This window comes from Aspergillus stella-maris, assembly GCF_047715825.1.
Source record: "Aspergillus stella-maris strain CBS 113639 unplaced genomic scaffold BDV14scaffold_122, whole genome shotgun sequence".
Lineage (NCBI taxonomy): Eukaryota > Fungi > Ascomycota > Eurotiomycetes > Eurotiales > Aspergillaceae > Aspergillus > Aspergillus stella-maris.
Genome location: NW_027396916.1, coordinates 43,202 through 53,742, shown reverse-complemented (window position 1 = coordinate 53,742; position 10,541 = coordinate 43,202). Strand labels below are relative to the sequence as shown.

The following is a 10,541-nucleotide window of genomic DNA, read 5'->3' as shown; positions in this document are numbered from 1 at the left end:
GCATTCTAGCAAGAAAATGCCTTTGTTATGGTTCCTGATCCAAGGATCCACAATGTTGTTGTTTACCCCCCCTTGTACGGGTTTGGGGTGCTGAAAATTCGCGTAGCAAGTTGCTTGGGGATTCGAGAATCAGTTCTGCATATCATATACTAGCAAGAAACCATATTCTCTACGCGTAGAGGGCTCATTACCTGTGGGAAGTGATGGATTATCTTCCATTGGGTGGCTGGTATGGCCGCCTAGCTAAGATAACTCTACCTGACTAATGTATGACTAAGCGAGGTCGACCCTAGGGGCAGGCGGTAACGGGTGGCAGTATGCTCCGACAGGAAGCATCTATCACGTGGTAGTCATACCAGGCGTCTTGGCGCCATTGATGCCACGGCGGACAGGTCGCTGCCGTTGTTTATACATCTGGCTATTTCTCAACGGTTTGATTTGGAGAATGCCGTCAATCCCTGCTATATCTGCATGAGATTTAAGTAGTGGTGCTCTTTGCCTACCTTGAACTTCATCTGTCGGCAAATCCAGACCGCGATCCATGACGCCCGTGCATTTGCCAGCTCCTGCTTGATTGTTACCTAGAGGCCGGACGGGCGTCGGCCATGCGTGTTCGGCAATAATAGCCCTGGAAATGTCCTCCCAATTGCTACAGTCGGAACTTCTGAATCTTATTCAAGAATCAAAGAGAAAGAATGCCGATTTGCGAAGTGTCTGCTCTCCCTCTCGTTCACAAAAGGGATGTCAGGATCCACAGCTGACTAGACTGTAGGCCGCTGAAGAGTCTCTCAATGACTTGAAGGCACTTCCATCCACCTCTGAGGCGCAGATATCTGCTGGTAAGCTGCAAGATTCTCTAGGTACTCTTTAAGATAGAAACTGAGCATTATAAAGATCTCGCCCGCAAACCGCGGTTTGTCAATCCGTTCATTCTGGCATGTCATAGCCGCCATGCGAAGCTTGCTGGCATAGGTGTCATCTGCCTTCAACGGCTGGTCGCCTCAAAGTCTCTGCCGTCGGAGAGGTTGAAAGATGTTTTGAGCGGGCTGAAGGAAATCACGAACCTGAGTGAGTTTTCCTGATGGAGCCAATTGTTACAGACCCAAACTAATATGAAGAAGCCTTGGACATCCAGCTTAAGATCCTGCAGACACTGCCATCCTTGCTGCAGCACTACTCTAGCGATTTAGGTGGTGAGCTTCTTGTGACGACACTTGAAATATGCGCAACCTTGCAATCAAGCAAGACCCTCGCGGTCTCGAGCACGGCAGCTGCTACACTGCAGCAACTTGTTGTCTCTACGTTTGAGCGGGTGTCTGTTGAGGACCGTATGTTGTCTCCATCTTTTCTTTAAGCTTATACTTACGTGACTACAGAAACACGAGATGAATCACAACCGACAACCACAGTGAAAGTGGACGGAGCTCCCATCAAAATAGGCTACTTTGCGTCCGATGCCTTGCAGGTGAGATTTTCAGCGGCAGCTTAGATATTCCCTGGTTTGACTGACCATATCATAGATCCTTGATGACCTATGCCGCCTCGTGGATGGCGAATCGTTGCATTTCCTGCGGATCAAATCCCTCTCTCCGACCTTCACTCTGGAACTCATTGAGAGTGTTCTAGTTAACAGCGGGCAACTCTTCGTCGATCATCCAGAACTGACACAAGTATTGCGAACACGTTTGATACCCATGACAGTCAGGTACTTGTCCGAAAGACATTCTTTCTCTCAAACCGTACGGATTGCCAGGATTCTATCTATCCTCCTCAAACGATATTTGTCGTTATTGACAGCAGAATGTGAAATGGCACTCTCGCTCTTGACGCATCTACTCGAGCCCGACGGCACGGCATCATGGAAGCGAGTACTTTGTATGGAAATGTTCCGGGGCCTATACGCTGAACCCGGCCTGGTCAGGATAATATACTCCCTATACGATGGAGAAGAGGGAAGGCAGAATATCCTCCGGGATCACATGGCAACGCTTGTCCGATTGGCAGCAGAAAAGCCTTCGTTAATCGGTGTCAGTAGTCGCTCAACCGTACCATCGCGTGCAGAGCACTCTCGCTCGATTACTGAAGAGCAGATCACTCTTGAGGTTGGAGGAGTGGCAGGAGTTATTGGATCCTCGGTTCCAGCCAACGATACCAATGTGCCTGGCGTTAGCAACCAGTGGAGTGTAGTCCGCTCACCGTACTTGGAGCTACTCGATAAAACCGAACCTCCCCTACCACCTGACACCTACATTTACAGCCTGGTTCTCAACTGCGTAAGCGGTTTTGCCGAAGGCCTTGCAAAGTTCATTCTTCCGCTTACAGTCCCTGACATGAAACCAAAGCGCAAGAGTCGCTTTACACATGAGCGAAATGGTGGCTCTACGTCCTCTGCGCAGGATGTTTCAAGGGATGACTCAATCAAGCGTTCGAAGTCGACTAGGAGACTTCCTGTACCTATCAACCCTCTCGAATTGGAGACTCATCCTCAACTCTCCGCGATCCGGGCCTGTGCTGGGATAGTCGAAGACTGCTGGCCGGCTGTGCTTGCGACCTGCTCAACCTTTCTATATGCGTCGTTAGATGATGACTTTTACCACAACCTTGTCCGTTCCTTCCAGAAGCTGACACATGTGGCTGGTCTGCTGAGGCTGTCCACTCCTCGAGATGCCTTCTTGACCACCCTTGGCAAGGCTTCCATGCCTTCCGATACGAGCATTGCCAAAGCTGCCAGCCCAGCAGTATCACCGAGCGCCCAAAAGAGCGAGATGATGGATGCAGCACAAGCAAGCAACGAGGGCTCTTACGTTACTCCTCAATCACCCATTGACGGTCCTACGGCTCCCGTGAGTGATCACGCTTTGACCCTGAGCACAAGGAATCTTCTCTGCCTCCGTGCTTTGCTTAATCTGGGCATTGCCCTCGGGCCCACTCTGGATGAGCCTGCTTGGTCAATAGTCCTTGGTACACTGCAGGATGCAAACCTCCTAGTCAACAAATCCCCGGCCAAAATGCAAGCCACAGCTGCCAGTTCCGAGGCCACGGGGGGATCCAGAGGAGACGTACCCCAGGGAAACCTTGGAACTGAAATCATGGCAGTGCACTCTGCTTCAGCCAAGCTGTTTGAAAGCACCAGCGACTACCCAAGTGCCATTTTCCGCGCTTTCTTGATAGCCCTTCTAGATCTTTCTGGAACAACTGAGGAGCCCGAAACGTCTGAAGGTGTTGAAAATGCTAAAGGCCAGACACACTTGCAACCCAGCTCCGGACAAATGCGACGGTCGTCCCGTCGCGTGTCAAGCGCGATAAGTAGATCGAGGATTCAGGAAGAAGAATTGCGCTTCGTTCTGGAGAAGGCTCATGACTTGGCCAAAGCGAATCTCGAAAGGTTATCATCGCTGGCCGAGAATGACCAAAATGCCTGGACATTTTTCACGGAACGACTAATGGCAACTGCGGCCAGTCAACAGATTAGTCAAAATTTCCGTCTCCATGCAAATGAGGTTCTCAATGGATTGGTCTATGAGACCATGAAGCAAAGAAATGATGAGAATGACTCGGAGAGAGATGCGCGACAGCTGAGGAATCTGGAGACGCTTGAATCCCAGATCAAGACTCTTTACGAAAGCAGTGGTTGCTCACTGGGATCCCCCTCAATATCAGTCGTTGAGATTCACGAACAGAGCTTGGAAACATTGAAAAATATTTTAGAGCAATATGCTGAAAGCTTCGGTCAGTGCTGGAAGGCTGTTTTCAATCTCATCTCCAGTGTCTTTGGAAATCCAATCCCAATGGAGGATCAGGCTGCTGGAAAACCCGCCGAAGGCAATAGACAGACACTGATTGCCGACTCTCCTCGCCTCATCCAAGTTGCCTACAAGAGCCTGCAGCTCATAGCATCTGACTTTCTGTCTCAGCTCCCTTCACATTGTCGGCTTGACCTTGTGGAATCTTTCTCCAAATTCGCTCTGCAACGACAGGTCTTCAACATTTCCCTCACGACAACATCGTCATTCTGGAACGTCTCTGATTTTCTTCACGATCAGACTGGGCAATTCTCCGTCGAAACTAATGTCGATCTGTCTGTAAGCGAGGAGAAGCTTACTGAACTGGCCAAGACCGACGAGCCATCTGTTTCCGGGAACGCACTTTGGCTATTGCTCTTGTTGCGCATCGTCGATGTCGCAACTGATAGCAGGACAGAGGTCAGAAACTGTGCAATTCACACTTTACTGAGAATTTTTGACGCTTACGGCCAACAACTCTCCCCCAAGGCATGGTGTCTATGCTTGAATCGCGTTCTGTTCCGGCTGATGGAGCGAATAGAAGCCAAGTTTGCCAGTATACAAAGCAAGGATGACAGCTTTGATGATGCAAAGGCCTGGACCGAAACAACAGTCCTCGTGATAAAAGGAACGTCAGACCTTGTCACAAGTTACATCGAAACTATCACAAAGGATGACAGATTCGATCAATCTTGGAACCGGCTGTTGGATTATTTCCAGAAGTTGGCCAACCGACGCCTCCTCGAGATCAGCCAAGCCGTGTTCGCAAGTCTATCGAGCATATTCGTGCGAGTACAATCGCCTGGTTCGCTGAGCAAGCCATCTCTACAGTCAGCATGGACGGTCTGGAACAATTGCCACCCTATAGACCGAGACGAGTTGCTTGACCTGAACAAGCCCAATCAAGATGCAGCGATTGCGTATTTGCATGCCTTCCAGCAGATCTACCGTTTGTACAGGGACGACATAGCAAAGCAAGATATTGGAACTATCCTCTCGCACATGAGAGTGATCGCATGGAATTCGATATGTCCTAAATATTCTCCTGACATCGATCGGCCTTCGCAGCTGCAGGACCTGATTATCGACTGTCTGAGAATGATGTGCTTAGATAAGGATGACTCGCAAGGTCAAATTATTCAGACCCTATCAGAGTTCACAGATGCTGCTATTTCAAGATGGTCACCAAACAATGACTCGAGAAAACCCACATATGTTGCTTTCTCTAAGAGTGCGATAGATCTTCTCAGTTGGTATATCGCTGAAAACGGTATCAAGGGCGACATATTCACCGACGGCTCTGTGTCAACTGCACTGCAACATCTCGCAACCCCCATCGTCCACCGTTATGAGTGGCCCGGAAAGGATAAAGAGCCTAGCTTGTGGCGAAAGTCCACTACAGCGTCATTGAACGTCTTGCGAGTAATGATTCCGTATGTGGAAAAGCAGTATAACAATGCGAGCGAATCCGAGGTATCGCGATTCTGGAAATGTGTGGTCGAGATTGCAGATGGCATCATGGCCGCTACAGGATATAGGACAGTGCCCATTCCCGGACTTACCTTGTTGTCTGATGAGTCTTTCGACGTGGATGCTTTCGAAACCTTGAAGTCCCTTGTCGTGCCGTCAATCGGTGCCTCGGCCATCAACGATGACATTCGGCGGGACTTTGCCTGTGCCCTCCTCCACTCCTCCTTCATCTACCTCCCACAAAGACACGACTTGCCCGCTAACTATCGCGAGGATGGAGCCCTCAAAGGCATCTATGATGTCCGACCTGGGCGGACCTTCGACCCTTCGCCCACCACACGGAGCAAGATGGCGTATGCCGCGCTCAACACTCTATTCGAATTGTCGTCATCTCCTGACCAGAAGCCATCGGCTAGTGAGCAGGCCGCCGAAAGAATGCTCATCGCACGCTCAATCACACCCTACCTCATTCTTCGCTGCGCCGTGTCATTGAAAAGCTACATTGCAGATCAGCCTCTTCGTGGTCTGATGCCGCAACCTACGCCAGCGCGCAGGGCACTACTACATCTGCTTCAGGGTATGGTCCGTCTCCAGAGCGAGCCGTCGGCTATCCCGCCGCCACCCAATGCGAACGCAACGCCGGACGAGACACAAAAGAGCTACAAGAAGCACTTGGAGTGGATATACCCGCTTGTTGTACAGGGGGTGCAAGTGGCAGGCAAAGAGCGAGGCGGTGGTGAGGTTCTCCGTGCTCTTGGCGAGGTGCTACGTGAGGTCGGTAGTACATAGGGCTCAATGCCAAGAGACGGTGGTTGTATATCTGAATATCCCAGTATTTTACTGTAATACAAGCATAACACCATGTAAAATGTTGATTCTTTTTCGTCCAACTCTGTCTGCATGTAACAGTCGATGTATGATTCGCTGTAAAGTCATAGATAGATAGCGTATGTAAGAACAAAATAGAATAGAGAAAGCCTACACCCCAAAACACCATCATCAATGCATCCCAAACGCAATCCCAATCCCAATCAAGAACACCAATCGAAACCAAAAACAAATCAATCGTGTCAAGCCAAGTCAAGCCTCACTTACACCTCCCCACCCCCCAACCCCCCAGCAACCATAACCCCCTCAACAACCCTCATAACCTCCCTCTGCACATCGCCCGCGGTCCCCCTGACATCAACAGTAAGAACATCCCACTCCGTCCCCTCCGGCTCTTCAAGATCCTTAAGCTGGCTCTCCACCATGCCAGGCTTCATATAATGCGCCTGTCTCGCAGATACCCGCGCGTAAAGTTCCGTGCGGTCAAGCTTCAAGTAGACGAAGTGGATGCGCACATTGGGGGATCCGTATGCCGCGACGCGCATCACGTCTCTGTATTTCTTTTTCAGGGCCGAGCAGGCTACCACCACGCCGGCGGGGGCAGGGATTGATGGGTTTGACGGTATGAGGAGGGTCGTTGCTGCGCTGCGGAGGGCGATGAGCCAGTCCCAGCGGTCTGCGTCTGTTAGGGGCGTGCCTGTGGACATTTTGGCTTTGTTTGCGGGGGGGTGGAACTATTCCAGTACATTCCTTAGTATACTAGTTTCTTGATTGATTGCCTAGGGTACAGGGAAGTAGATTGGAAACGTACATCATCGCCTTCCAAGAAGGGCACACCAAGCGCCTGCTGCAGAGAGCGGCCGACGGTGCTCTTTCCGCTTCCCGCGGGGCCTGTCACGACCCAGATGTGCTGGAGGGTGTTTGGGGGCATTGAGATGGAGGTTGCTTCTGAGGCGGAGGGGGCGGTTGTGCTTGTGTGGTGGGTTAGTTTGAGGTTGTTGCGCGCCGGGTCCATGACGGATGGTTGTTGGCGTTCGCCTGCAGAGAGCATTTTTGCGGATATGAAGATAGAGGATGTATTTATGTCAGAGGGTGATGAAGAGGGTGAATGAGGGCGCAAGCGTAAAGTTTGGAACGGGGTGGTCAGTGATTCTGGTAGGTGGTAGAGAAGAGTCGAACGTTTGGCGCTGTTTGCGGTTGTAGTACAGGTCGTGCCTGGATGTTTGTCGAGGGTGAATGAGCCCGGCGCAAGTGGATATATCAGACGGTGTACGAAGTAGATAGATAAGCGGACAAAGAACGGACGGTGTGAAAGTACAGATCTGGAGGAAAGGAGGAGATTATATTATTGTGTCAGGAATATTCAAGGCTGTCTCAGGATCAGGAGTCGGCGCCAGTGGGTCATGAACCTGTATTTGTATACCAAGAGCCACATCCCGAGTTGCCATTCTGGGCTGGCCGTTCAAGAAGAAATGTCGGGGGAGATGAGATGGAGCCATGGAATGATGGAACAGAGAATAATTACAGGATACTCCGTACAGCCGGTGGGGAGGAAGTGGGGGAACAATACACAATCATGGAGGAAGAGTCCAGCGGTCTGGTTAGCCGTTTAGCGGCTGATCGATCCCTGCCGTACTGTATGTATACTCTGGAGAGTACACATCGACTGCCTGCGCACTCAATTGGCTGCTGCGCTATCAATCAATAGCACATGATTCGCTTACTCCTGACAGACACTGCAGCAATTATTGCTTCCCTCCGTGTTCTTCCTGGCGTCAAAGCCCCAGTGTTCAGTGTTGTCATTGATCTATCATCTATGATGTCACATCGTCATTAGCCGGGGCAACCGGGGCGAAGCAGTTATACCTACAGAGTAGTGCTCCGACCTCCGTTGCAATAATACAGTCTGTATCGGAGTAAACTGGTAATCTCCAAGTCGAAACATGAAGAATCCCCCAAAGGCCAATCATGCTCAGAGCAGACTGTCTTCACTCTTCCACATCTCAGTCCGGTCTTTGACACCCCACGCTAAACCGCAACAGGAAACTCCTGAGTTTGCGTGGGATGCGTACTGTCGGAAAATGGTTGAGCTCCTCCCAGACTCCCACGGACTGCCTTCCCGATTGTTGCAAGGGGCCGGTCACTGAGCAATCGCCAGCTCGTTCAGGCCACCGAGGAGCGGTGCCTTAGCTACAGCAACGCCATTTCAACCGCAAGGTGACCCTGTTTGGTTTTTGGTGCAAGTTTCCCATAAAGCATGGTCGAAGAAAACCAAAACGAGTGTTATTCAGGGATGCTATCCCACCTTGTCTGGCTGACCCATTCACTAGAGTAATGGAATCTTATATCTAATCTATCCAATTGCAATACCAACCGAGAAAGTTCGCTAAACAACCATACCAGAACCGTCCCAATCATCCCAAATACTGGGCCTGACAACTAAATAGATCCCTCAGATCCATCAAGCTCACCAGAGTCATCTTTGCCGGCTGCGTATCTTGCATTTGTTTGCTGAATAATGTCGTCCCTAAGCCCTTCGGCATAATCGCGGGCATTGCGATAGGCAGCTAGACCCTGCCGATACGATTCCGGGCTGCCATCCAAAGACCACTTCCCAATAGGCGTCATGACAAAATCACTCTGACGGTCTGGGTTTGCAGAGCGTGTAGGGTGATGCGCCCATAACCCAAGATTCCCATCTTGAAAGTCGATGTTATGGTATAGGCATTATTGCCAGAACCATTTGGTTGCTTGCTGCTATTTTCATGCCCATGTTGCTGCAGAGACTGCAAGCCTCGTGCCCCTAAAGCACCATTGTAACAGGCCTGGCGCTTTACCACAGGAATAGACCCAGCGTGCCCTTTAGCTTCGAAGAAAAAATTTGGCGCTATTGGGCGGCTGCTTTGTGTTGAAGGCATGACCTGGTCATTTAGTTGTTTTCGAATAGCGGGCTCTAGCTGTTGGAGTCGGGCACCGTGGTAAAAATCAGGCCTAGCATTAGATAGGGTTCCGTCGGTTAAATGAGCGAAATTGTTAAAAAGGTGACCGCCACCAGTCTGTGAATTAAGCGTTTGCTTGCCTTCAAGCACAGGTAAGATGTCTTTGATGACTAGTTGCTCATCTACAGCATTCATATCAAGCTCCGTAAATTGTTTGTATTCTTTTTCCATGGATTCTTGTGATATGTCAAGTGAGGGTCGGGCAGCCCGTATTCTCCTTTGTATTTCTGCAAGGTTGTCTGGCTCGGACGGTCTTGTACCATCTAGATATTTGTGAGATGGTAGATAAACACCATGGTCTGTGATATGGTCCTCAAAGTTTCGGTCGTACACAGTCGTACTCCCGGGTTTTGGCATGGTCTCTTGCAAAGTAAAGTGCTCTGAACTGGCGTTAGAAGGACCCGTAGAGTATTGGCAGAAGTCGGCTGGAGCAGGATACTAGTTTGGAGTAAGGCTATTTAGTAAACGTTTACTTGGGATTTGCCGCTGGAGAGAGATGACGGGCAAATAACGAACGTTTCTGATATCTGATAGATCTGGTCCTCCACAGCGGGAAAACTCCTTGATCTCTTGTAAGCAAGTGGGCGAGCAGTTGCGCAAGAAATTAGCAGCAAAGGTGTGAGAGCTAGAAAATGTACCCTGGTCTAAAGATAGGGGTTTGTTTCGACGGTTGGCTTCTCTCAATGCGCTCTTGGTCAGCCACAGTTTCGTGAGTTTGTCCCAGAATAGTGGAGGAGGATCGAAAGAGTGGTGCTTTCGTTGTTGTTGTTTCTGACGTTTGAGCACAGGCATGTAGGAAAAAGACGAAGTGGAGCATATAGAATAGAGGTTATGAAGAAGAAGGAGGAGGAGGCGGAGGAGGAGGAGGGATTACTGTTTGGAGGGCAGAGGCACGTGGATTGTGGTGACACAAGCTAATTTGATATAGAACCAAGAGAGCAGCGTCAACACAAAGGATACTAAACCGTCCCGATCTCTTGGTGCTGCCAGTACCAACATTTGAGTAGACAATATCTATCATTGCAAGAACAATAAGTTATACAGCAAAGGGGACGACCCAGGGGTAGGACTGTGGTTGGTTCGTGGCAGCGGTTTCACTTGGATGGGGGTTAAAAATCCGGGGAAGTCCGCTAGGCGGTTCCTGGAGTAGTAGAACATGATAGAAAAAGGAATAAGGATGGATGCATGGTTCCCTGCAAATCGCAGGGACCTGCAAAGATGGCTTCACACAACGTTACCGTAGCTTCTATCTGGCAACAAGCCATTGAAGTTCATTCCCTGTCTATAATGCTGCCTGCCTTCATAGCCACACCTACCTAGTTATGCCTGATGACCCTCCTCTCCCAAAAACCTAGTCGTCGTTTGGTCCGTATTCGCTTGCATGAAACGATTCTGTTAGCTGTAGTCATAACCTTGGCAGCGAACGCGCTGGGGTGAGCCAGTTGGGTTATGTAATGTCAAG

The 10,541-nt window shown here is 50.1% G+C and overlaps 3 protein-coding genes across 3 annotated transcripts; 1 reads left to right on the top strand and 2 right to left on the bottom strand.

Moving 5' to 3' along the window:
• Window positions 1-424: 424 nt before the first annotated feature.
• On the top strand, window positions 425-6,086 carry BDV14DRAFT_185702 (putative endosomal peripheral membrane protein (Mon2)). Its single transcript, XM_073770707.1, has 6 exons — window positions 425-712; window positions 773-839; window positions 895-1,068; window positions 1,122-1,328; window positions 1,377-1,465; window positions 1,521-6,086. The coding sequence occupies exons 1-6, from the start codon at window positions 635-637 to the stop codon at window positions 6,039-6,041; spliced, it is 5,136 nt and encodes a 1,711-aa protein (XP_073621916.1). The 5' UTR covers window positions 425-634; the 3' UTR covers window positions 6,042-6,086.
• A 257-nt stretch (window positions 6,087-6,343) lies between these two features.
• BDV14DRAFT_194196 (gluconokinase) lies at window positions 6,344-7,131 on the bottom strand (the record flags this gene model as incomplete). The annotated part of the gene is made up of 2 exons (XM_073771895.1): window positions 6,344-6,814; window positions 6,892-7,131. 2 exons carry the CDS (start codon window positions 7,129-7,131, stop codon window positions 6,344-6,346), a joined length of 711 nt encoding a protein of 236 aa, XP_073621915.1.
• Window positions 7,132-8,519: 1,388 nt separating this feature from the next.
• Window positions 8,520-9,871, bottom strand: BDV14DRAFT_194195 (uncharacterized protein; the record flags this gene model as incomplete). Its single annotated transcript, XM_073771894.1, has 3 exons — window positions 8,520-8,779; window positions 8,821-9,517; window positions 9,596-9,871. 3 exons carry the CDS (start codon window positions 9,869-9,871, stop codon window positions 8,520-8,522), a joined length of 1,233 nt encoding a protein of 410 aa, XP_073621914.1.
• Window positions 9,872-10,541: the final 670 nt, after the last annotated feature.

Excerpts from the sequence above, each read along its gene's own strand:
- BDV14DRAFT_185702 (XM_073770707.1), top strand. The coding sequence starts at position 635 with ATGTCCTCCCAATTGCTACAGTCGGAACTTCTGAATCTTATTCAAGAA. Across the intron at positions 840-894 it reads TGAGGCGCAGATATCTGCTG|ATCTCGCCCGCAAACCGCGG; the intron begins GTAAGCTGCAAG and ends AGCATTATAAAG. Across the intron at positions 1,069-1,121 it reads GAAGGAAATCACGAACCTGA|CCTTGGACATCCAGCTTAAG; the intron begins GTGAGTTTTCCT and ends AATATGAAGAAG.